At 43.6% G+C, this 27,464-nt stretch overlaps 1 protein-coding gene across 9 annotated transcripts in view; it reads left to right on the top strand.

Moving 5' to 3' along the window:
* The window catches only part of ARHGEF6 (Rac/Cdc42 guanine nucleotide exchange factor 6), a 111,772-nt gene that overhangs the window by 12,154 nt on the left and 72,154 nt on the right, over nucleotides 1-27,464 (top strand). For all 9 annotated transcript variants that reach the window (XM_082610090.1, XM_082610089.1, XM_082610087.1 and 6 more), the window contains 3 exons: nucleotides 17,642-17,726; nucleotides 19,893-20,017; nucleotides 21,643-21,844. In XM_082610090.1, the coding sequence (XP_082466216.1) occupies nucleotides 17,642-17,726; nucleotides 19,893-20,017; nucleotides 21,643-21,844 (412 nt within the window). The remainder of the gene's footprint in view (nucleotides 1-17,641; nucleotides 17,727-19,892; nucleotides 20,018-21,642; nucleotides 21,845-27,464) is intronic.

The following is a 27,464-nucleotide window of genomic DNA, read 5'->3' as shown; positions in this document are numbered from 1 at the left end:
ATCTTATATTTTCATTTTTGGTTTGATATTGTTTTTGGATCTAGGGGTGACTCACATGATTTTTTTTTTCTTTTCTTAATGCGTAGTGGGAGTAAAAATAGAGTCCTAAGGGAATATATTTTTCTATGCAACTATGTATATTTTTGTCAAGAAAAGCTTCACATAAACCAAAAACCATTACAGAATAGGAGACAACTTTTAAGGCAAGATTCTAAGGTCCAAACTGCTTTTCTAACTTATATTTGCCTGGAAACCCCACAATTTGTCCTTGAACTTCCTGTCTTAATTTTTTGACATTGACCATGGTAAGAGGAGCTTGGATGACATCATTTGCTCGAGCCACAGTTCTGGTGTTCCGTGACTGAGAGCGCCTGTCTCCAAAACGTAAGGCCTGGGCTTGCCCTTGTACTTCAGCTGAGGCATTTCCAAGGATTTCTCTTAAGCAAAGTATTATGCTACATGCCAGGCAGTGCTGCAGTCTCTTCTTACATAAGCGAGCTTCAGGCTGGTGGAGTCTCTGCGTGCACTTGGAGCAGTTAATATCAGAGAGTTTCTCAGTCTTGGGGAGGGAGGGTGGTGGGTGGTGATTGGAGTTTGGAAAAAAGTAAATTTCCAGTCTTGCCTTTCTTTGCTGCTTCAATTTTTGGAAAGCTTTCTATTTATCTTATCTGAAACTCACTGTGCCCTTGTAAAGGCTGTAAGAGAGATGGCATTACTTTCATTGGCCAGAGAAACAGAAAAGTTTAGTGAAGCAAAGTCATACAGCTGACGGGTGGTATCATCAAAACTCTCACCTGAATCTCCTGCTCTCAGCCCAGGATTCTGTTTTGTTTGTTTTTACAAAAACATGACATTTTATACAAAAGTGTTTCATTTGGCACATTTCATGGATGGTATGTCTTCCAAGCTATTAATTTTTTCTATTCTTTTTGCCAACTCACATGGCTGGCGCTGTTCTTAGGAGTGAGGACAGGGACAAAGCTTTCCAAAGGAGGGTCTGTGGTTTGTATTTACCTACAGTCTGCCGCCCCTCCGTTCACCTTCGCGGGTAGCAGGCGCTGAACAGAGTGAGCGACCAGGGCCCAGAAATGTCCGACATTCGTTTGACATCACTAGCCCAAGTATAATGTTACTTCAGTCTTTACAAAGAAACTCATTCAGGAGGAGAAATTGGAGAGCGTGAGTTTTGTTCGTTAACAGCAATCTGCTCACCACTGGAACTTAGACACGAAGGAGGAAAAGGAGTTGAGTAGCTACCATTTCTCAAGCACCTACTATGTTCTAGGTACTGTGCTAGGTGCTTTAAGTATATTATTTTATTTAATCCTCACAGCAATCCTGGGAGGGAGGGGATATTGTTCCCATTATACTGAGGTTTGAGGATGATCCAGACAAATGGCACACACTGCCAGTGCAAAATGGAGCCAGAATGTAATCGTTGATGTACCTTACTTCAGAACTTGCTCCCTTTGCTACGTGCCAGGCTATCCCCCCAGAGGAGCTACTGATAAATACAGGAACACCTAACCTTGGTTTGCACACATGGCTGCACATTAGAGCCACCTGGGGTGTTTTTAAAAAATACAAATGTTGGGATCTCCCCACACTAAGCTTTTGGGTTAATTGGTCTGCAGTGAGATCCAGGCCTTGGTATTTCTTGTTCTTTTTTTAATGTTTAAACGAATTTTCTATTGCCATATAGCATGAATTCAGGAAACTGCACAAAACATAAGCAGAGTTTGATGAATCCTTACAAACTGAACACATCTGTATAGTCAGCACACCGATTAAGAAACACATCATCATCAGCATTCAAAAGCCACCCGCCTTGTGCCCCTTCCCAGTCACTACCCCTCACCAGTGGGCACCACTGCCCTGACTTCTAAGACAATAGATTCATTTTTTTCTGTCTTGTACTTTATATGAGTGGAATCATATAGTATGTATCTGTTTGTATGAGATTTCTCTCACTCAGGGTAATATTTGTACGAGTTCCCCATGTCATTCTTTCTTTTTGATTGCTAGTAGTATTCCACCATGTGGATGTCCCCTATTTTGTTTATCCATTCACCTGTTGATGGACATCTGGGTTGTTTCCAGTTTGGAGTTGCTATGAACAATGCTACTATGAATATCCCTGCGCATGTCTTCTGGTGCACATTTCTGCTGGGTTTATACATAGGAATGGAACTGCTGGGCCATAGGGTGTGTATATGTTTGGCTTGAGTAAGTGCTGCCCCAAAGTCTTCTGAAGTTATTATTTGGTTTTGAAAGCTCCCCAGGTGATTCTAATGCGCAGACAGAGTCGAGAACTATTTCCCTGGTTTATCTAGAGTTCAGCCATCTAGCAACCTCTAGTGTCTGCCCCCAAGCTGAGAACCTCCTCAGCTTCGGATTGTCTAGGAAATCTTCTCTGCTGGATTGGGCAGTTAGCATCCATTTTCCCATAATCCCTTGTGCCCAGCTACCTTTGCTCTACCTGCCCGCTCTCACCATGGTAATCTGTGGGACACATTTCCGTCTCTACTAGCCTTGGAGCTTCTCAAAGGCAGGAACCAGAACTTGATCTTATAACGCCAGCAATCAGTACAGAACGTGGCACATAGCAGGTGCTCAGTAAATGTTTATTAAATGAATGATTGCTATAATGACTGAATGGTCGGGGAAGCTCTGGGCTGCAAAAGAGATGCCCCATCTTTGTCCTTAGACTTGTGCACTTTTATTCCTAGGAGACTGCCTCAGACCCTCACTCAGAGCCTAATTACTTTTATTTATTGAAGCCTGTTGGAATTATGGGTAATCTGGTTGCTCATCCCCAAACTGGTTAGAAATAGCAAATTAGATTAAATGAGATAAGGTATGTGGAAGCACTTTGTAAACTGGAAAACAGCATTTAAAAAGTTGTGATAAAAGGAGAAGAGAAGTTGCTCTAGATTAGACTTGCTGGCGATGGCAGAAAGAGTCTATATCTATGTGTAACATGGAAGCAATGAAATCAGCAGGAGACAAAAACTATAAAAAGCAGACTGCCAAACATAACCATCAGGGCCTTTTTGGTGTGGGATCAGGCAACCCAACACATGCTGTGTGGTTTAGTGGCCAGAATTTGTAACTTTCTCTGCCTTGGTCTGGGTCTGATTCTTGGTCAGGGAACCTTTGTTCTTGATAAGTAGTATAGTAGTAAAGTGGCTAAGAGCTTGAGCCTTGGACTTGAACTAACCTGAGGTAGTCACTTATTAGGTATATGCTAATTTCCTTGGTGGTAGTGGTAGATAATATTAGGTATATATTACTTTATTATTATTAGGTATATGCTAATTAGATATATGCCACCTCTTAGCATTAAATGAGCAAAGGCAAGTAAAGCACTTAGCACCAGTGCCTAGCACTGAGTAAACTCTCAATAAAAGCTAGTTCCTAATTGGAATTTTAATGTATCCCAGTAGACTAGTGTTCACAAATGATAACATTGCATTATCAAAACAAAAGTTCACTTTTTTTTGACAGTTACGTTAGGCAAACTCCATTTAAGAAGTGAGTCGTGCTTTATAGAAAGATTTCCTTTAGGAATCTTAACGTTAAAAAATCTTGGATACAGGAGAAGGTAAACTGTGAGCTCTGGGGAATGATGGCTTCTCCAGGGGTCCTGAGGTTTTACACTAGTTACATTGAGAATTTATATATATATATATATATATATATATATATATATATATAATGTAAATATATATTTTTTAAACTTTTGGCCGCACCTTGCGGCTTGTGGGATCTTAGCTCCCTGACCAGGGATAGAACCGGGGCCCTTGGCAGTGAAAGCACGGAGTCCTAACCACTGGACCGCCAGGGAATTCCCACATTGAGAATTTAGACGGGGATGAAACTTAAACCAGGAAAAAAAATCCACCCGTTTTGTTTCTCAGGTCTGTGCTTTATTTGGCAAAGATCGCTTGTTTTTGGAAAAACGTTTTTGGAAAATAAAGTCAAAGGTTAAAATCTCCACATATTTTCTAATTCTTAACATCTCTCTTCTTTTTTTTTGTCGTACGCGGGCCTCTCACTGTTGTGGCCTCTCCTGTGTGGAGCACAGGCTCCGGACGCGCAGGCTCAGCGGCCATGGCTCACGGGCCCAGCCGCTTCGTGGCATGTGGGATCCTCCTGGACCGGGGCACGAGCCCGTGTCCCCTGCATTGGCAGGCGGACTCTCAACCACTGCGCCACCACGGAAGCACCCCCCCCCCTTTTTTTTGTCTCTTCTGAAGACAAAATAAAGTTGACTGTTTCTGGGAATTTTAGATGAAGAGTGGTGGCGAGCTTGACCTCTCTTGTCATGGTGAACAGCAGAAATGTTCATCCTGTCAACATTACTAACCTCTTTCACTCACTAATTAAAGTGTTTTTTTTTCTTTTTCTAGACTTGAAATTCTCAGTGCCTCACTTCATAGAAAATAATTTGAATTTAGATTAGAGGGTGTTGAAATGTGTTTAAAATTATTTGTAGGTCATATTTACTGTGTTTACATATTTTATTTGGAACACTGCATAAAGGCAGTTTAAATTTCAGTGATGTTATAGCCCGGTGATATCCATGGGACACAGACTGGAACCTGTGACTCTAACTTCTGACAATATATGTGTAATCTTAAGAGTTTCATGAACTGGTTATAAGAGTTCCTGTTAAGTCTCCAGCTTAATGTCTTGCTGTGGTTCTCAGTGCTTAGTGTGGCCAATTTTTAAGTGCTGAGAAGAATTTGTATATGGTTGCCTTTATAACAACTCAGGATTAGAAATATGTTTGGGGATCCAGTTCTAAAGAGGAACTGGAGAAGACAAAGCGACAGAATTCTTCCGAGACTATGAATTATTCAGTTGTTAACCACAGTAACTTCTTTAGCTACCATTTTGTGTGCTAATAATAGAAACGGTTTGGACGGATTCCTCTTGGAATTGAAAAATCAGGAAAGCCTTTCACTCTTTTCTAGTCTATTCATAAACTAGGAGAATGTGTAAAAAGAATATTTTCAGTTTCTCTTGTTTACCTGGATGAAATAGTTGGTGTGTCTTTTAAAACAAATGCATTTGTTTTATAATTACGATAGCTTGAAATTTAAAAATCCACCCCAGAGCAAGATGCTTCTTGTTTTAGTTGAATTAAACAATTCAACAAATGTTTTTTTGTTTTTGGTTATGACTGACAAAAACTTTCCCCGTTGCTCCCAGGAAAGAGGTAATAAACCTGTTGATTTGCACATAGTCGAGGGGAGAAAATAAAAATCAATTGCCTCGGGCTTCCCTGGTGGCGCAGTGGTTGAGAGTCCGCCTGCCGATGCAGGGGACACGGGTTCGTGCCCCGGTCCGGGAAGATCCCACATGCCGTGGAGCGGCTGGGCCCGTGAGCCATGGCCGCTGAGCCTGCGCGTCCGGAGCCTGTGCTCCGCAACGGGAGAGGCCACAACAGTGAGAGGCCCACGTACCGCAAAAAAAAAAAAAAAAAAAAAAAAAAAATCAGTTGCCTCTGTACAAAAACAAAATAAAAAGAAACAAACCCCCCCACGATATGTAATACTTAAAAGGGAAAAATATAGTTTCTGAATTGGATTGAATGTATGCTGATAATAGCAAAAGGAAGGCATTTTATTGCAAAATTTGATCAATTGAATCTTCCTGATGGGAGGTGTCAAAGTTATCTTGTTTTAAATCTAACTCAACTCTAATTTGTTTTTTTAATTAAATTTATTTATTAATTTATTTATTTTTGGCTGCGTTGGTTCTTCATTGCTGCATGCGGGCTTTCTCTAGTTGCGGCGAGCGGGGGCTACTCTTTGTTGCGGTGCGCGGGCTTCTCATTGTGGTGGCTTCTCTCATTGTGGAGCATGGGCTCTAGGCACACGGGCTTCAGTATTGCAGCACGTGGGCTCAGTAGTTGTGGCTCACAGGCTCCAGAGCGCAGGCTCAGTAGTCGTGGCGCACGCACGGGCTTAGTTGGTCCACGGCATGTGGGAATCTTCCCGGACCAGGGATCGAACCTGTGTCCCCTGCACTGGCAGGCAGATTCTTAGCCATTGCACCACCAGGGAAGCCCCTTTAATTTAGTTTTAATGTTGATTCTAATCCAGGCTGTTTCTGGGGGCAACAGAGCACAATACAGCCCTTTATTCAAACCATACAATCTTGGCCACTCTCCCCTACTCCAGCCCCATTCTAATTTGGTCATATGTTATCACTGAGGCAACCCCCCAGGATCAATCTGAGAGGCGAAGACATTGCCAGCGCAACATAAGGTATGCAGAGCCATTGGTGACGACCTTGGGGTTAGTACCAAAAGGAAATACAAGGTCTGGCCTTTGAATTGCAAATGAAGAAGAGTGAGGGCACTTGCCTATTGCTTAGGGCGTTTGCTTACCTACGTTTTTAGAGGACGTGTATGTCCACTCAGTCCAGAAGCTGCTCCATATCTGCATTTCAGTCTTGGCATTGCCACTTGCTCTGTTGTCATCTGGAAGATAGACTTACAACACCAGACATCTGTCTAATTAGCTCCCCACTTTGTCATACCCTGGCAAACTGGACCCTTCCGCACAGAGGGTGTGTGAGTTCAGAGCTGTGGATCACCCCAGATGACATAATAGTCACGTGTCATTTTTATTGACTTCTTGGCAGAAGATTTATCTTCCTAACTTAGTTCTGCTTAGAGAAAGAGAGTAAATCCCAGCTTTATACTTTCTTGGGGACTTGAATATTATTACAGAGATCAGACATGTCAATTGAGGGATTGAATAGGGCAGTAGGGAAGAGAAGGAATTAAATTAAGGTGGGAGGAAATGCAGCAGTTTGCAAAGCAGTGAGTGAAAGTGTTATAAGGACTTGTCTCACCCTAGACAATAACATACAGGTTTCCTTATGCTTTGGAAGCACATGGATATTACTTTAAGAGGCATCTCGAAGGGGTCAAGCTCTTAACAGCTTTCATGAAGCCCGGCCTGTGAAGCAGGTCTCAACACTGAGGAACATTCTGTCTTGTCATTTGTCTGTTCTTCATGGCTAGGTTTCCAGCAAACCTGGGCTACTTACCAATAATTTCTGAGAAATGTATGCAAACCAAGAGAATGAGGTATTTTACTAACAAAAGAAATTTAGCCACTTCTTTGGAGAAATGTGTGTTGTGATAGTATAAATCAGCATTTTTACTGTAAAATGACCAGTTTGCATTCTTTGATGATATGCTGGTATTTGGGAATGGATTGGGGAAAATCCTGATTGGGGTTTAAAAAATCATCTTCAAGCAAAGAGAACAGAATGAAAAACAATGTTTGACAGTTGGTATACTTGTGGGTGATTTTATTTGCTAGATTTTATATAGCATCCTTTTTACTTCTTATCTTAAAACAAATTTATGTATTAGTGCCTGGCATATACCAGGTGTTCAGTAAGTATTTGTTGAATAGGTAATGAGTGGGTGAATTTTTAAAAGTTTATTTTAGATAGATTGCATATCTAACAGTCCATATGTAGATTATCAACAGCTGACTTTATTCATAGAAGTGACTCTTTAGTGGATGAAAATAAGGCTAAAAAGAAAGCCGGGTCCTTCCTAATATGGGATTACTCAGTTTCTTTATGTCAAGCTGGAGCACCTGTTTCATGTTTTTAAAAGTTAAAAAAGAAAAAGAAAATGAAAGGTATGAGAGATTAGGTGCCACAATGTCATTTGGAAGCCCTTCTCTGCCTTTCCAGTGCTCAGGTCACTTCTTATTCCTTATGTTACCCAAACTCTCTCGATTTCACTGGGCTGTCCACGTGTGAGATTTGCACATCCAGGACTCCATAACTTTGATTCTCCCAAGTGATCCCAGGTAGTAACTTCACTTCCTTTGGGTGAGGTAAATGCTTTGTCAGCATTCTTCACTTCTCTCAATCATATTCTTCAAAAAGAAGCATCTATCTTCCCAAGTGATGGAAAATATATGAGCCCTGATTTATCAAGTTCTACCAGGAAAAAATTACCTTCTCCCTGTCTTTCCTTCTGGGGAAGGTATGACCAAAGGACAGGTGTTTCTGGTGGAAGAAATAGCTGCTTAAGTTTTTGGTTGAAAGGAAAGAGGAATAGTCAGCAAGTGCTTGTGCACTGTCTACATGGTGAGTACTGAGAATTGTGGGAAAAGGCAGCATGTGTATGGGAAATAGTGGAGTTTCGCAGTGTGTAGAAGTGGATGGCTAGGTAGCCAAGCTTCCAGAATCTAGAGCATAATACGGAGTTGTGAGAAAGAGAAGCCCTTTGTGTACTGAGGTGTAGTGTTGGGGAAGACCCTGTGGAGGAGAGTGATGGAGGATGGGCTCCTAAGGACCGCTAGGATTCAGACCGTTGAGGGAACTTTTTCATAAGGAGAAGTGTGCATAGCAGAGAGAGGCACAGTGAAGGAAGCAAAGGATTCTGGGGCATACAAGGAGGTGATGATGAGAAACGATGGGCTTGCTACGTGTGGGACCAGCTTGAGAAGGACTTTGAATGCTGGCTCGAAGAGCGTGGACTTGACCTTGTAGGCAGTTATAGGCTGGGTTACCTTAGGCTGAGAGATGTGGATTTTAACTGAAAGCACCATTCCTGATGACTTGGCTATCTGAGCTCCCGAGCACCCACCTTCCTGTGTTTGGATGGTTTCCTAGGCACAGATCCTGTTTGGGGTCAGGTGGAGGAAAATTAATTAGTTAATTAATTAATTAGTTAATTAATTGGTTGATTGATGTCTGTTAGGCATTGATGGGCATCTCTGAAAAGGGCAGATTTGAAAAAGTGACTCACATAGAGACGTAAGCAAAGTGCGCCAAAAGTCTTTGCCAAATGAATGGTTGAAGGTGATCTTGAAAGAAAGAAAGTAGGAGAAACTTTGGTACAACATCCTTCCCACCCGGATTAGCTGGTGGAAGAGGGACTTCAGGTGTGTGATTTGTAGTCTTGCCAATTGCCTATCACCTCTTCTTACTTCTCGTGGGTTACTTTGCTGTGTTTTGCCACATCCCACTGTGCCCTGCTGGGACTCAGAGCCTCTTTTAGAGCAAGGGATGAACAGGTGAATGTGGCTCTTAGTGGCTGTCATTTAAGCTATTTTACAATAAACAGTTAAAAAAAAAAAAAGATAGCCCAGCCCAGCCAAACAGTAACATCTCACAGTTCTTTCCAGTGTCCCTTCTCTATAGTGCTCACATCATGGGAGGAGATTTAAAAGGAACCTGTACTACCTGGGACAGGCCAGTAATCGCATTGGCAGACGAGTTAATGAAATCCACCACCATGGAGTTTGAAGCATCTTTGGTCACGTCGTGGTCACAGGGCTTCAGTTTGCAGACGAGCACAGGTGTATATTATTTTAGATGACAGATGTTTCCTGAAAAGTCACATGGAAATGGATTTTTTTTCTTCCTTAATGATATTTCTTTTTGCCTTTACTATAATTTCGGCAATGCCTTTTCCTCAATTATAATTAATCACCAATTGGTGAGAGCTTCTAAACTTTCATTAACTCATCAAACATTTATCGAGAGCCTACTATGTGACAGGCACTCTTCTAGATGTTGAGGATCCAGCCATGAAAAAGGTTGGAAAGAACTGGCTTCATGGGGCTTACATTCTAGCCGCAATTTATTTTAATTGTCTCTGACAGTCCATCCCGTCAAGCAACCAATGAATGACTATTTGTCGAGTGTCTCATGTGTTGAATGCTGGACCAGGGCTGGGGGCCCCTTTGCACTGCAAAGAGTTGGCTTTCCAATGGGAAAGCCAGGGCTAATCTTAACCCTCACAGAATAAATAGAGAATATTACAGTGGTAGGTGATTGACAGTGCATGTGTGCAGCATCTACCCAGACTGCAAGGCTCTAGCTGTTCAGAAGAAAGAGAGGTGAGGGTGAGTCAGTGGAGGATTTTAAGGAAGGCAGCAGATGAGACCGCTGGAGGAGGGGCTCCTGTGCTCATTGCCCTCCTCCCTCCCTCAGCTTTGGGTAGGGCTCATTTAACACCAGTCTCTCCTGAGCATGGAATTTGTCCCGAAGCAGCTGCTTCTGCTAGGTTCTCGGGCTCCAACCCTAAATCGCAGGAGGCTCCTAGGAAAACAGGGGCTGCAGGAACTCTATCTTCACAGGAGAGTCTCCTCCTTAACCGCCTGGATGGTTAAACAGGCAGGATCTGTCGGCTCTTACACTTTCTGAGCTTATTTTCATGGTCTTCACACGTGTTGCTGGATTCATCATGAAGAGTTCCAAAATAAATAGCACTCAGAGTGTCTAGGGTATTCTTTTCTTTTTAATTCCTCCTTTTTTAATTCATCCTTTATGTGAAAGGGCAAGGAAGAAATATAAGGATGAGGACGTTGATCTGGGCCCCCATGTTCAGGCATTCTTCAGTATAAAAATGGATTATTTTCCAAATATTTGTTTCTAAGTTATTGTTAGGAACACAGAACACATTTTCCCATAGAAACAAGGTGCTACGTGGTGATTCTGTTTTTTGGCTGGCCCACAGCGGCTAGTGTAATAACTAATGTGGCTGAACTATGGATGTCATAGAGACTAAGTGGTGCAGGTGACACTATGTCCCCGGGAAAATGTGTTCCTCATTCCAATTTGCACAACTAAGAAGTTAAGTCCCCTTCTCCAACGCGGTGGTGGCTTGGGGCTTGGGAAGGACACCCCCAGCTCTGGCGCACAGACGCTCCAACAGCTGGGGCATCACCCGTCTGCCCGCATCCCTCAAAACTGGCAGCCAGTGTGGCTCTAGTGACAGAGGCACAGGAGGAGGGGCAGGGGGAGGGCCACAGCGGCCAGCGAGCTGAGAGGCAGCTGGTTCTAAGCCTCTGGCTTCCCACTGTTGGCTTGGCAAACGCTATTAACAAGAGAGATTTCATCTTTCCCTTTCCTTCGTGCCTACTCTCTTTTCGGTGAGATTATCCAAAGCCAGTTGTTCTTTCTCTTTTTAATCCTGGGACCATCCCCACCAAGATTCCTGTATCATTCCTCATTCATTCGCCACTTTCCTCAACACTTGTTACTCAACTGAAGATAAATCTCTGTTGTGGAGAAAGCGGTTTTTTCCCTAGGTGAGTGCTAACAAGGAAGAATGGCGATCATAAGGTGGGATACATTGATGTCAGTGATGCTGAGGAAACCATCCCGGAGTGGATTTGGGGACTTCTCGATGAGGTGTGAGCAGTGACAATTACACTCAGATCTTTGCTCCTATTACAGGAGCTCTGGGGAGCTGGACTTCCTAGCTGTGGATGAGATGATGTCCAAGTCATCTAGAAGCCCGTATTAGTTATCTAAAGTAACTCTATATAAATCCACAGAGACAAAAGGACATAGATGGTCAAAGCTGTCCACAATTGCAATCTGAGTCCCACGAGGCAGTGGTGGCAAGTTAAAGCCAGAATTTATATATAGGCCATTTAAAACATGACATTTTGAAAAATCAACTATAAACAGGTAATAATTATGTTAGGCCGTGATACCCCAGACTCCCTTTGCTTTGATTCTGTATTATCCAACAAATTTCTAATTGTAATTTGGCTTACTATGTAGATTTCTCTATTGGGAGAGAGTGATCTGGCCCATAAAATGGGAGTATCCAATCCTCTTCATTTTTTTTTAATTAGTAAATTGGCATTTTGGCTTATGCATTGGCCTTTTGTGAACGTGGTTAATATGAGTCCATTTTCAAGAGCCTTGAGAACTGAAGGCCAGATTCTGGACCTTGGAGACCCAGCCAAGATGCTGCCTTTGGGAGCCCCTATTCAGATGATGGACCAGCAGGCCTTTTCCTGTGCTCCTTTGGTCAATGATATCTCTCACTGTCCTGATGCGAAACAGAGCCACAAAGAAAGTAGTGTTGCTTTCCTTAGGTCCTCACAACTGCTCGGCAGGGACAAATCTGGGATTGGAGTCAAGGTCTCCTGACCCTCACATCAGGGCTCTTTTCAGTATACTGATGTTATTGCAACTACATGCATAAGTCAGATCTTGTTCCCTAAATTGCTGAAATTGAGAGAAAGGAAGGAAATAAGAGAGAAGTAGAGAGCAGGGTTTGCTCCATATCAAATTGGAACAGTTATCATTTAAAACCAGGCAGGGTACAAATGCCATCCACTGTATTCTAGTAAGTGGAATACCAGTGGCGAATTGAGTTCAGTTTCTGAGCTGAGAGCATTATTTGTTGCTGACTTGGTGGCTGCTTTTAGTAGGAGCTGAGTGGAAGCATCCCAGGTCGTGTCCAGAGAGCCAGGAGCACTGCCACCCGGTGAAATATGACTAAGCAGCTCAGATTTGCTTTCTCTGTCGCACGACGTAATGACATTTCCTCCCAAGTTCAGGGGTTAACAGAGGCAGCGTGCTCAGCTGTGAGGATAAGAGAATGTGATTCAAGACGGGCTAAGTTAATTTAAGATCTTATTCAGTAAGAACAAGGAAGAGATAGAATGTTCCTGAAATATTTGGAATTTTTTTAAAAAATGGGCCTGAAACATAAGCTATGTCCATGTGGTCCCACTGAATCACTTGCTTTGCAGTTGATTAGACTTTAATAGTTGAGTGATGGAGCTATTGTGATCACTTCAAACCCTATATTAGCTTTAAATGAAGTTCACTGAATGGTACTGAAGCCACATGACATTAGAGGCATCACAGGCATCACCCAACACTAGGCATCTGAACTAGCATATGGTATGGCTTCTTCTCTTAACAAGGATGTGGCTGGGGCCGTGACTGGTTACCTCAGGTGCTGAGAGCATGATGCCGAGGAATGGTTTCACTTGGTCCTATAACCATGGGCTGGATGCCGCCCTTCCCCTGCCCCCCCCCAGCTAACACCTCACTTATGTGGACGATGGAACCAGATGAACAAATAGAAGTAACTCAGGGCAGCCCTAACCCCCTTCTGGCAAACATGACCAGGTGCTTGCTGGGTCAGGGCTGCCCCTTGAAATGAGAAGGACAGCACATGAGTTAGGCAAAGCCCCTGGGGAGACAGTCTTCTCATAAAGGCCATTTTCCCTTTGTCACAATTAGTTGAATTAAGTCATCTTAGAGGTTGTAACAAACTTGCTGCGTATGGTACAGATGCTGCAAGGGATTTCATATCGACAGCAGCAAGAGATTTCTTTTTGTGTACAAACATCGACAGCAGCAAGGGATTTCTTTCTGTGTACAAACCCACAGATTTCTTTCTCATCTTTTTCATGTCTCATGAAAACATAAAGTATGCATACAGGGCTAAAATGCCTCTTGGAGCACTTTCTTGTGTATTTTTATTGGTTTCATCACTTTCTTGCTTTGTGACTTAACTACTTACTCTGAGTCACTGTTTACTTATCTATAAAATGGGGGAAATAACTGTACCCACATTACAGGCTTGCTCGGAGAATCAAGGGCAATGAAGACTCCAAGCATGGTGTCAGCATATAGCGCATAGCAAAGGCTTGGTAAGTCAAGAAACTGTAGCTGTTAAGACTACCAAGTGGCTGCGGGGAGTGTTTTCTCCTGTGCTTCCTTGCTTTTCTCAGTTTAGGGAAAATGTCATAAAATAGCATACATGATGAAACTAAAAACTCCTCCAAAAAGGATCTATTTGTAAAGCCATGTAAATATTAACTTCTGTGAAGCTTATACTGGCAGGTCCCCAATGGTTCAGAATTAACACCTGGTGTTTAGTGGATGGAAAATAGGTTTTGCTGTCATTGTGGATCTCCAAAATGGAAAAATGTGGGGATACGTTTAAAAATGAAATGCCTTGGGCTTCCCTGGTGGCGCAGTGGTTGAGAGTCCGCCTGCCGATGCGGGAGACACGGGTTCGTGCCCCGGTCCGGGAAGATCCCACATGCCGTGGAGCGGCTGGGCCTGTGAGCCATGGCCGCTGAGCCTGCGCGTCCAGAGCCTGTGCTCCGCAACGGGAGAGGCCACAACAGTGAGAGGCCCGTGTACCGCAAAAAAAAAAAAAAATGAAATGCCTTGTCTGATTTCAGCTGCCGATGTAGGATTAGACCTTAGGCTGACTCTATGTAAATACTTAAAAAAAATACCTTGAATGAACTTTAATCCTTGTCTCTCCTATTGCTTACCCAGCGTAAAGTAAATGTTTTTTTTTTTGTCGTTGTTATACTTGAACCTTGCCTCATCCCCTTGCAGGTGTGGGACCTTGAAACCATCGAGCTGTAGTCTAAGAGGCAATCCTTTCTTTCCTGTCTGCCTCACAGTAGTGGTAAATGGAGGGAGGGAATCCTGCTGTTCATCTTACCTTCACAGATCCAACTGGAACTAAGCAGCTAATTTCTGCACCAAGATAGGAATCAAGAAAGTTCAGCTAATCTGGGACTCAGTTTCACACCAGAGTCGCTAAACAGGCGAGTGAGGCTTGCACAGAGTATAGGGAGAAGAGTGTCATCGGGACTTTGTATTCAGAAATCGCAGAACGGCGTCAAAGTACAAATTTGCATTACCTTTTAACCATCCCACTGCTTTGCAGATAGAAAGGGGGAATTGGTTATCCATTTTGCACATATAAATGATTGGGATTAGGCCTAGGCAAGTGGTTTGTATTGGAATCTACTTCTCTTTGCTCTCCCTGCACCCTCTCCATGCTGGGGGAATCTCCCTTGCTTTTTCCTAGTTGGGTGCCAGTGCCCTTAGTTTTTCTCCACATCATCATCTCTAAACTTGGTCTCACACCTCTCGTTTCTGCTAAGATGTAAAAGACTGATAACAGCTGAAAGTATTGCACTCTCTCCAAATAATATTTCCATTTTAGTAGGTGACCAATCTCAAGTGCCTGGAAGAAAGGTCTGGGGTGGAATGTTCGGTACTGTTCCATGTGAGGCTTGTGAGGGTGCAGTGCTGTAGAGGGCATTCATGGTTCTATCTAACCTTCTGTCTGCTCGGAAATCATAACCCTCAGGCATTGCCTTCTCTGCTAGTCCCGAGAGGCCTCTTCCAACTTCTTCCTATGTAGTTCCGAGTGCTTCAGAACAGCATCTGTGGGTAAATTCTAGTGTATTGAGGTTTTCTAAAAAGGGAACTGTGTAGAGTGCAGGCAACTTCCCTCAAGCAGACACAGTGCCTCTTGTTGATGCACATTTCATTTTCTGATCAGTTTATTTGTTCTCAAATTCAGCCAAGTACCAATACAACTGAACACCAGGGAAGTCCAACGTTTACATTTTAGATTGTAGCATTCAGGAACATATTTGGATCGTAGTGTCATTTAACTCTTTAGTAATATCGACATTCCCCCTTTGCTAAGAGTGTATTAGTGTTTCATTTTTAGATGTGATTGGGCTCTTCAGTCATTTTAAGTTTGAATGCAAAACATTCATTGATTAAATGAATAAAGAGTGTGGGGACTTCCCTGGTAGCGCAGTGGTTAAGAATCTGCCTGCCTATGCAGGGGACATGGGTTCGAGCCCTGGTCCGGGAAGATCCCACATGCCGTGGAACAACCAAGCCCGTGCGCCACAACTACTGAGCCTGCACTCTAGAGCCTGTGAGCCACAACTACTGAAGTCCATGTGCCACAACTACTGAAGCCTGTGCGTGCCTAGAGCCCGTGCTCCGCAACAAGAGAAGCCACTGCAACTGCAAGCCCGCGCACCGCAACCAAGAGCAGCCCCTGCTTGCTGCAAATAGAGAAAGCCCTCGTGTGGCAACAAAGACCCAACACAGCCATAAATAAATAAATAAATAAATAAATAAATAAATAAATAAATAAATTTATTTTTTAAAAAAAGGAGTTGTAAGTCTCAGAAGGGGCACACATTTGCATATATTGTTTATACTGATGCCCCCCCCAAATTTGAAAAAAAATACTCTATATTTTCATTCGAGAGAGATTTTAGGTCTTCTAGAATATGTACACAAAGAAGATAAAATCGGGTCTTGACGCAGCTCCCAGAAAACCTGAGGATTAGAAATGGAACAAATGTCTCTACCTGATGGGAAGACAGATCCTTCAAAATCTTAGGCTCATTACCAACCATGTCCCACGTGCAAAGGTACATTTTATTCCCATCACCACACTGGGGAAACAAAAGGATGCAAACTTCTAGACATCCTGGAATGAAATGTTTTTTGAAGGTGTATTTCCATCCAGAAGGTGGGCATCTGGTTACCTATAGATATATATAGATTGGCATCATTGGCTGGCGAATTAATAGGTTGTGCCTGTGCTTGAGCATACTTCTCGTTTCAAATACACGCTTATGAGACTAGAAGACACCTCCATACATTTTAAAACATTGAATACATTTTAATTTTTATATTTTTAAAAATTTTAATTTGTTTTACTGAAGTATAGTTGATTTACAGTGTTTCAGGTGTACAGCAAAGTGATTCAGTTATATATCTATATATCTATTCTTTTTCAGGTTCTTTTCCATTATAGGTTATTACAAAATATTGAATACATTTTATTTTATTTTTTTAAACATTTATTTTATTTTTTTAATTTATTTATTTTTATTTTATTTATTTTATTTTTGGCTGCGTTGCGTCTTCATTGCTGCACGCGGGCTTTCCTCTGGTTTGGTGAGCAGGGGCTACTCTCATTGTGGTGCGCAAGCTTCTCATTGCAGTGGCTTCTCTTGTTGGGAGCACGGGCTCTAGGCGCGCAGGCTTCAGTAGTTGTGGCACGTGGGCTCAGTCGTTGTGGCTCACGGGGTCTGGAGTGCAGGCTCAGTAGTTGTGGCGCACGGGCTTTGTTGCTCTGCGGCATGTGGGATCTTCCTGAACCAGGGCTCGAACCCATGTCCCCTGCATTGGCAGGCGGATTCTTAACCACTGCGCCACCAGGGAAGCACTGAATACATTTTTAAATTAACAATTGTCTTTCAAATAACAACTGCTTGGTATCTTCCCTAGGGACAGTGGGATATCAGAATGATGGTTGCGACAGGCCAAGTGAAATATTGTATTTCTTTAATGTTTTGCTGCTGGAAGTTGAGTAATACCAGGAAGGTCAGAGGTCATATCTGGAAAAGTCACCTAAGGCCAGGAAGAACCTATAGGCTCAGGCCGCCCAAGGGTCAAATCCATGAAGATGAGCTGAGAGGGGCAAGATCAAGGGGCAGAAACCGGCATTGAGGCTGGGAGCAAGAGGCAGGCCTGGGCAGAAAGTTGGGCGACGTGGAGTTGGGACCCAGTGGGTGGCCTCGGGGAGGATGAGCAGCAGAGAGGAAGGCCCTGCAGACAGTGCCCTGGCTGAGAACAGTGAATAAACTGTACAGAGGAAAGCGTGTCACAAAGGCTTCCCCTCCTTCTGTAGGTGATGGGCATTGACTGTAACCCAGCGCAGAGTTTCCAGTAACTGGGCTGAGAGTATTGATGGGCTCAGGTCAGAAGAGCAGGTCTGTGCATTTCCTAGTGGGCCCTGGAGTCGGCGTGGCTCTCATTCCCCATTACTGCTTCCCTCTGACTCACTGATGGCCCGCCACATGTCATTAGGCGGCTCAGCTGCTGCTTTCATTTCTCCCCAAAGGTATATGGAGGTTTGGGTCTTGGCTTTTACATTTTTTTTTTCTCCTGAGAGCTAGAGGAAGTGGCCTTCTGATAGTTTGGTTTGTTGAGTTGAATACTTACAGTGTCTTAACAGTTTCAATTTCCTTTCTCATAGATATTTGATCCTGATGACCTTCATGCAGGGGTCAATTTCTCCAAGGTTCTGAGCACTCTTTTAGCTGTCAACAAAGCAACAGAAGGTAAGCAGGGCTTGGGACAGATGGGTTCTGGGCGACACATTTGGGTTCACATGTCTCTGATTACCCTAGGAGCCAACTATCTATGGCCAGGATTGTGCGATTGGGGCAGACTTCTCTCCTCCCCCTAAAGAAACCCTGATGGGTGCCAGATACTTTAATCTGTTATAGTTTAGGATTTAAACATAACTGTCATAGAGGTTATTCTAATGCCCTTAATATAATAAGAACCAAGAAACAATTTCACTCAAAGCTATTGAATAGGCAACGGAGTATAACACGACAGAAAATAAAAAGGAAAAAATATCAGTTCCCTTTTTCATAAAGTTTACAAAATGCAGCCGTTACTTCCCTTTCCCCGCCAGAGACATATTTTTTCTCATAGTTTTCTGTATGTCTTTGTCCATGTTAAGGAACCCTTCAGTAACCTTGCACTGGAAATGAAACCTCAGGTTCATAGTGAGTGAAAAGAACATCATTTATTTAAATGTTTAGTATCCATCACGTTGGCGGAATGAAATATAAATCCTAGTAAATGCAAAGCAAATAATGACAGCCTTAAAGTATAACTTCATTCCTTCCGTGATATAGTATCTTACCTACAGCTGGGCAGTAATAACCATAGTTAAAATGTGTTGAGCCCTTACCATGGGTCTTGGCTGTCCTAAGAGCCATCGGTGGTCTCATTCAATCTTTGAAACAAGCCTGGGAGTAGGTGTTAGTATTAGGTCCATATTACAGATAAGGAAAGTCAGGCCCATAGTGGCCCAAGTAGAAAGTAAGCAGCAGACCTGGGATTCAGACCCACACCTGACCGACTCCAGAGCCCTGATGCTCCATCACGGGTCCTGATGCTCAAACCGTTGGAGAGTCAACAGGCTGTGTGCCCAGCACTGCCAGGTGCTACAAAGGAAGTGTAAGACTTGGTCCCTGCCCTGGAGAAAATTACCGTCTATTTAGGGAGACTCAACTTACCCATGTGAAACAATGAGAGAACAAGAACAGACAATAATCAAGTGCCAAATAAGCTGGAGCATCTAGGAAGCTATCAAGTAATTATAGTCAAAAGAGCTGTATATAATAGCAATAAGTGTAAAAATACTTCTCTGAAGTTGTTCTTTTGCTCTCTGGAAGAAAATGCTTTGGAGCTATTGCAAGGCGTATAGCAGAAAGTACAGCTAATTCAAGTAACTATATTTAACACACATGACAACTATCCAGTTCTGGGCAGGGAGGATCGTATAATTCGAACATTAAGCCATACAAATTATATGTTCCTTTGCCAAACTCTCCTAGCAAGTTTTACAGTCTCTTCCCTTGCCATAGATATTTATAAAACACAAGGAGGTGAAAGTTAAAACCCACAGCATCAAGGAAATTACTTGGATACTGAGCTTGTCGCCTCGGGAATGTTTGGGCTTTAGACTTTTGCAGTTTATATCTTTTAAAAATAAATGGAGAGGAAAAGATCCCTCATTTGAATTTGTCAGGAAGCCAGCTCGTCCCTTTAGTATGGCTCTCGGCATACTGAAAACACCCAACTCAGCGCTGGGCTGATTGAATTTCACAAGGTTTCAAGGAAGAGAAGACTCTTGAGTTTGATTTTTTTAAAAAAATAATTCCAGTATGAAGATTGCATCTTTCTCAAACACACATCTCTCTCATTCTCATTCTCCCCACCCCTTCCCCCAGGCATAAGAGGGATTTTACATTATATGTGCCACACAGACTGTTCCATGTGAGGAAGAAAAAGAACCACTCAGTAATAAGTCAAAAAACAAAGCGAGAAATTTGAAATATTTCAAAGTAATAAGAGCCACAAACAGCTGTTTGGTACCCAATATAGTTCTGCCTGGGCTAACAGGGCATACTGTTGCAACGGGTTCAGGAGGGAAGAGTTGTAGGGAAATGGGTTAAGAGAAAATGTGGTTCTGTCGCTGTTTTTCATTCTACTGGAGAGCAATGGCCAGTAAGGTTAAGAAAAAGAAGTTGGCCACCAAAAAGGGAGGCGGGGGGGGTGGGGAATGAAATAAACTCGGCCTGTTCATCATAGAACAGTTAGAATTATGATCAGGTTGCCTTTGATAATGTCCCGTGAAAGCTATTAAGCTATAGATGTTTTTCTGACACAAGGGGTTCTCTTCACGGTGCCTTTTCCTCTTTTCACAGATCAGCTCTCAGAAAGGCCATGTGGACGTTCCTCTTCTCTTAGCGCTGCTAATAGTTCTCAGACAAACCCACAGGGAGCAGTTTCTAGCACAGCTCCAGGGCTGCAAAGGCAGTCAAAGCCAGTGGTAAGTCTGGTCCCCAATTCCCCCTGCCTGTTTTAAAATTTGTAAACTTCGATTGCTATCTCGGTTACATCTCCATAGGTGGTGACATAGCCATCCTGTTGTTTGGGGCGTTGTGAGAAAACGAATTTGGAACCTCGCCCCAATTCAGGCTGGCCCATGGGAACAAATCAAAGGCATGTTGGGGCAGAGTCTGAAAATCGGGGTTGAAGCCCCAAAGTCCTGTCCCTTTCTAGAAATGAGCAACTGAGAATGCTATGCAAATGTCAGTCATTAGGGTGACTTCGGGAGGGAAGTTTGCTGTTATTTCCCCTCTCCCCCCGGCTTATTAGGAGAACTAAATAGTGCCTGGCACATAGAAGGCAATCAATGTATATTACTTGCTCTCATCATTGCTGCTGTCATTTTCTTTTTCTATTTGCATTCCTATTGAGCCCAGGACGAGCTCCTATATTGGGATAGCTTGGTTATCTTTGCATTTGGTCTTAATGGGAGCTTTCATTTGGGAGGGAGCACCCTAGCTTCTGCTCTTTTGAGACCTTTATTCCTTGTCAAAATCCACCCACTTGCTTTAAGCCCTCATGAGCTATTACTTCCAAAGTACTTTAATTACTTCCAAAGCACTTAATCTTTTGAGATTGCAGATCTCTTTCAGAAGCTGATGAACACTCCATGGTTCCATACCCCTTGGGCCGTCTCAAATTGTATGCAAAATCTCCTGTGTGTGAACTTACTGGTCTGTGTTTTGGGTCAAGGCTTATTGTGCTATCAGCTTCTTAAAGGGACATGTGACAGGTTAAGAACTCCAGACTTAGGTAACTGTGGGATATTTGATCTTTGCATATGACTAAGCCTTAGCCAATTTAAGATATTCTTAGTAATTGGAAGGGGGAGGCAGATTTTATGAGAGGAGGTTGGTACCTAATCTTGGTCACGTAATTATGTAAGACTTTGAGTGTTGGGTAGAGGCAGAGTGGGATAGTTTATTACGTATCTTTTGGGACTTCCCTGGCAATCCAGTGGTTAGGACTCTGAGCTTCCACTGCAGGGGGCCTGGGTTCGATCCCTGGTGGGGGAACTAAGATCCCCCACAAGCTGAGCAGCGTGGCCAAAAAAAAAAGAAGTATCTTTAGATAATTGGTGGGGGAGAAGGAAATAAAAGCTATGACCCCCTCCAAAATACACATTCTCACAAATGCAAAAGTTTTTCTACAATTTATTTATTTATTTTGTGGTATGCGGGCCTCTCACTGTTGTGGCCTCTCCCGTTGCGGAGCACAGGCTCCGGACGCGCAGGCAGGCTCAGCGGTCATGGCTCACGGTCCCAGCCGCTCCGCGGCAATGTGGGATCTTCCCGGACCAGGGCACGAACCCGTGTCCCCTGCATCGGCACTGCACCACCAGGGAAGCCCTACTGCCTACAATTTTGAGGGCTTTATTAATCCCCTTCCCCTCATTTCCCCAAGGCCTACCCATGTTAGGCCCATTCCTAAATTAAAAACTCAAGACTGAGTTGGACCTGGGGTTTTATCCTTGGTCACCCTACTTTATTTCCCTAAATTCATAGCATATCTGCCCCTGCCTCATTGAGATGAGCACCTAATCTGGTGTGACTTTTGTTTCTCCAGGAGATGACGGAAAATGGAAGTCACCAGTTGATAGTAAAGGCGAGATTCAACTTTAAGCAGACTAATGAAGATGAACTGTCTGTCTGTAAAGGGGACATCATTTATGTCACTAGAGTTGAAGAAGGAGGCTGGTGGGAAGGCACATTAAATGGGAGAACAGGCTGGTTCCCTAGTAATTATGTCCGAGAAATTAAATCCAGTGGTAAGTCAATCTTTTCAAAGCTTTTTTGACTGTGACTTTTGTACTTTCTTGGTCTTCGGACCAAAAATCTTGTAGTTTTCATTGGTTAACAGAATTGTTTGTACTTGTATGTGTATGTCAAAAGTAAGACGAGAACAGAACTGGGAAAAAATCTATGATTAGATATCTTGAAACCAAGTTGTACTTAGACTACATCAAGGCAGCAAAACCTAAAAAAGCAAAAGAATTCAAAGCTCAGACAACTGTTCCACCTTAACTATGTCCCCTTCTGTCTACTAATTCTAGCCCGTGTAATATAGTACAAAGCCCTTCCTGCTACTCTAAGGATCACCATGGCAGAATACAACAATAAGAGAAGTCATGTGCTAACTTCCTTTTTTAGCCCTAAGCTCTTTGAGCAGACCTAAGTCTAAATGCCTCAGAGATGTGTAGGAGAAATAATAATCATAGGACTGCAGGAAGCTGTCTGGTCACTTTGATTCTGAAAAAGATTGCCCTTAACTCATTAATGATACCCAGAGAATGCAATCTAATCACTCATCAGTAATCTTTCTAGAACTTTCTTGGGTAATGTACTTGCCTCTTATTATTTAAGAAACTAGGTCCTGGGCTTCCCTGGTGGCATAGTGGTTAAGAATCTGCCTGCCAATGCAGGGGACATGGGTTCAAGCCCTGGTCCGGGAAGATCCCACGTGCCGCAGAGCAACTAAGCCCATGCACCACAACTACTGAGCCTGTGCTCTAGAGCCCACCAGCCACAACTATGGAAGCCCGCGTGCCTAGAGTCCATGCTCTGCAACAGGAGAAGCCACCGCAATGAGAAGCCCGTGCACTGCAATGAAGAGTAGCCCCCACTCACCACAACTAGAGGAAGTCTGCATGCAGCAACGAAGACCCACTACAGCCAAAAATAAATAGATAAAATAAATTAATTAATTAAAAAAAAAGAAACTGGGTCCTGCCTATATTTTTAAAAAATCCCTAGCATTATAAAAATGTCACGACACAGATAAAATAAGGTTCAGTTATTCACATTATTATATGTCTTCACTCTTCAAAGCTATTTACGCAAGGGCTCCTTTTAAGTAGTTAGCGCCTCAGTATATTTTTTCCTTTGGTTAATGCCTTTATTGCTTTTTAAAAAAATTAATTAATTTATTTATTTTTATTCATTTATTTTTGGCTGCGTTGTGTCTTCGTTGCTGTGTGCGGGCTTTCTCTAGTTGCGACGAGTGGGGGCTACTCTTCGTTGAGGTGGATCCTCTTGTTGCAGAGCACAGGCTCTAGGTGCGTGGGCTTCAGTAGTTGTGGCATGTGGACTCAGTAGTTGTGGTGCATGGGCTTAGTTGCTCTGCGGCATGTGGGATCTTCCTGGACCAGGGATCGAACCCATGTCTCCTGCATTGGCAGGTGGATTCTTAACCACAGCACCACTGGGGAAGTCCCTTTATTGCTTTTTTTAATGCCTCAAAATTAATACTATTATTTAATAAAATTATAGGCTCACTGTAAATAAGTTAAAACTTATAGAAATAGATGATGTAGACAATAAAAATTCCCTTCTCCTTCACCTCCTCCCCCAGATAACCACTGTGAGGAGCTTTTCCCTAAAGCATTTGAGATAAAATTTAGTTTCACACTTTTCTGTGTTGGGTGTTGGGTGAAGGTGGGACATTTCCTTTAATGGAATAAGTGTTTAGTAACAGATTTATAATTATATATGTATGTGTAGATGTCTTAGCAGTTTTTAATTCGCTTGGCCAAAAAGTTCGTTCGGGCTTTTCCATTAAGCTGTTACAATAAACCTGAACGAACTTTTTGGCCAAGGCAATATTTCTGGGAATTGAGACGTTTCTGTTGAGCCCTGAAGTATTTTCACAGGCTGTGCTTGAAATTTCCTTGGTTTTGATGATTTTCACAGCCGATTTTTACCCCTTGCTACATCTTTCAATTGGTGTAATCTCGTTGTTAGGATCTCTAAATAATTTTACAGATTCACTCTAACTTGGCTTCATCTGTAAAACTAAAAGGAACAGCTCTTGCTTCCTGGCCTGGGAGTCCCAAGCATTGTTTGAGGGGTTGTGGGGGGCAGACAGACAGCACACACTCCTTATAGTGTCCCTTATTGAGATGCCATGTAGCCTTGTAGCATATAGTCTGGCCCCTGCCTTGTGCCGACTGCCCTGAGCTGTTTGTCCTGGTCTTTGGCCCCTTCCCTTAGAGCTTTTACTATACTCTCTTTGGTTTACAACTCAGTTAAGGACCCACCTGGCAGCTTTCTGGCTCTGCTTTGAACACCTAGGGAACCTAACCCTTAGAAGCATCCTATGCAACTGTCAAGGATAGGTCTGGCTAGCTGTGGCCAGGAAGCCTGCTCATCAGGGAAGGTCTCAGACTGGAAGAATATGGACCATCTCTCACCTAGTTTATTGCAGTAGCTTCCTAACTGGCATCCCTGCTCCTGTCCTTGTCACCCCTGTAATCTAATTTAAACTCAGTAGATCCAGAGTGATCCTTTCAAAGTGTAACTTGAGTAATATAATGGCTTCCCATCTCAAAAAGAGTAAAGGTCAAGGTCATTCCCAATAGCCTACAAGGCCCTCCAGGATTTGGCCTCTGGTGGCCCCTCTGGCCTTCTCTTTGACCTCTCTCCCCTCACTCATCCCACTTCAGCCACACTGGCCTCCTGGTTGCCTGTTCCAGACAGGCTCCTGCCTCACCTGCTGTCCCTCCACCTGGAACGCTCTCCCCAGATATCAGCACGGCTGGTTCCCTTACCTACTTCAGGTCTTTGCTCACTCGTTGGCTTCGTGGTAGCACCTTCCCCGGTCACTCAGGAGAAAATTGAACCCTATTCCCACTGCCCCTATCCCCCTTCCCTTTTGTAGGTCTTTGTTTACCATTTCTTTCTATCTAACATAGTGTACATTTACTTATTTATTTCATTTACCATCTGTATCCGACCATTAGAATGTAAGTACCACAAGGGCAGAGATGTTTTTTCTGTGTTGTTGGGCTCAGTGAATATTTGTAAAATCAATGAATATTGTGGGGCAGTTCATTCAATTCTTTTTTTTTTAATATAAATTTATTTATTTATTTTTTTTCTGCTGCATTGGGTCTTCGTTGCTATGTGCGGGCTTTCTCTTGTTGCGGCGAGTGGGGGCTACTCTTCATTGCAGAGCATGGGCCCTAGGCATGCGGACTTCAGTAGTTGTGACATGCAGGTCAGTAGTTGTGGCTCGCAGGCTCTAGAGCGCAGGCTCAGTAGTTGTGGCGCACAGGCTTAGCTGCTCTGAGGCATGTGGGATCTTCCCAGACCAGGGATCAAAAGGTCATTCAATTCTGTTTAGCTTCTTCATTGAGCATCTCCTGGGTACTTGGTGGGGAGGGGGCTATAAAAATCTGCCCTCATGGACCCTGCCCCCAAGGAGCTTACAGTCTAGTAGTCAAGATAGGTGTGTACACAACCAACAGTGACAGGATAAGACAGAGTCACACAGACAAAGCTCTACGTACGAAGCTGTTGGAGGAGTAAAGAAACGATGTGATTAACAATAACCTCAGAGATAAAAGCACTTGATGTGGGTCTTGAATGATGAAAAGAGGTTTATGATGGACAGAAGGTTAGAAGGAGTCACTAAGTTAAAGCCGGGAAGTAGGGAAGCATGGAGTGGGTGGTAGGGGGATTTGGGCTGAGGGTCTGGTGAATGAAGAGAAGGGGTGGGGCCTTGAGCTGGAGCTACATTAAGAAGGGTGTCAATGACAAGCTGTAAGCAGGGGATTGCATGTGGTTTAGGGAGATCTTTCTAGTGGTGGTGTTGGGGCTGGATGGCAGGGAAGTGGTGGGGGTAAACAATGAGGATGTGGGGAAACCAGTTAAGACTACTGCTGAGGTCCCAGCAATCCAGATAGTGGCGTGGGTGACTTTGGCAACAGTGGAGAGGAAGAGAAAGTGGATGGATGCAGTAGATACTGTGGAAATAGAATCAAGAAAACTGGCTGATAATCAGCTATGAGGAAAAGGGAAGAGGTGAGCATAACGCCAAGTCTAGGGGTCCAGCTTGATGGTGAGCTCCTTAAGGGCATGCGATGTCATCCACCTAGCCAGCCAGCAGAGGACTAGGATATTGGTCTCTGACCTGGGCACCGGTCAGGCACAGAAACCTAAGGCATGCCCCTTGCCCTCATGGTGTTCATAGTGTAGTGAGGGGAAGACCTCATTAGCATATTGAATGATAACTTCCAAATACAGGGTACTCTGGAGAGTGGTGAGCAGAAGAGGGGTGCCTAACTCATCCTGACATGTAGGTCAAAGGGCAATTATTCATCGTTGTATACCTTCCTATCTCCATAGTGTCTAATGCAGTGCTTTAGACATACATGCTGAACTCCATTAATAGAGAAGATAGGAGGGCTCCCCTGGTGGCGCAGTGGTTGAGAGTCCGCCTGCCGATGCAGGGGACACGGGTTCGTGCCCCGGTCCGGGAAGATCCCACATGCCACGGAGCGGCTGGGCCCGTGAGCCATGGCCGCTGAGCCTACGTGTCTGGAGCCTGTGCTCTGCAATGGGAGGGGCCACAACAGTAAGAGGCCCGCGTACCGCAAAAAAAAAAAAAAAAAAGAAGATAGGAGAAGGGTATGTGTGTGTGTGTGTGTGTGTGCGCGCGTGCGCGTGCGTGTGCGTGCGTGCTGGGGGGGTGATTGGTACTGAAGATGATGAGTTGTTTTGGATATGTTGAGTGGAGGCACCAGTGAGTCATCATTCTGAAGATTTCTAGCAGGTTGGCAGTATGGATTTGGAGCACGGGAGAGAGAGAAGAGCTGCAGATGAAACTGACAATGGACAGTATGAAGTGGTGGATGATGAAGCGTAAATACATAGCAGATCATCAGTGGACAGAGAGAACACGGTGGCTGGAGAGGTCGGGAGAGGCTTCCTGGAGGAGATAGGGCTTGAGCTGAACCCTCAAAGACACGGAGACTGTGTGGATAGGCCCGGAAGGACCATCTAAGTTGTAGTGATTGGTTGGGGAGATCAAAAACCATGAAAGAGCTGTGGTAGGTGAGCAGAGCGAGTTTAGGGGACCGTGGAAGAGATGAGCTAGGTGTAATGCAAAGGTCTTGCTGGGAAAGTAGGTGTCAGGTCTTTGCTGACTTGAATTCTTTCCCACCCAAGTGTTGCCTCCACAAAACAGTAAGCAGGCCAAAACCTACTAGGATGCTGCTGAAGGACAATATAAATTCAATGTTGTGCTGTTTTGTGCTTGGTCTAGAAAATACTTGTCAACTTTGGAATTTCTTTCCACGAAGTCCATACTGCCATGTAAGCTCAGGAAAGAAAATTTATTCTTAAAGAGTTAAAAAAAAATGATTTCTAAGTTAAATGCCTAGCTCAAAGGAACGAAACCTTCAATTTGGAGTTTTAAACTCCTCTGCCATACAAATTCTGGGTCCTTTATGAAGCTGAATCAGGCATGGAACCATCTGCTTACTATTGTGGCAGATGTGTAACACTGAGGTCACTCAAGTAGTCAGGAATTCTGACATACTTGTTCATGGTAGCCTGGGGTACCATTCAGGCTGATACTACAGGTTCTTTAGGATTGCCTTAGAAACC

The sequence above is a fragment of the Mesoplodon mirus genome (assembly GCF_964341445.2).
Source record: "Mesoplodon mirus genome assembly, chromosome: X".
Lineage (NCBI taxonomy): Eukaryota > Metazoa > Chordata > Mammalia > Artiodactyla > Ziphiidae > Mesoplodon > Mesoplodon mirus.
This window is presented reverse-complemented; position numbering and strand designations above follow the sequence as displayed.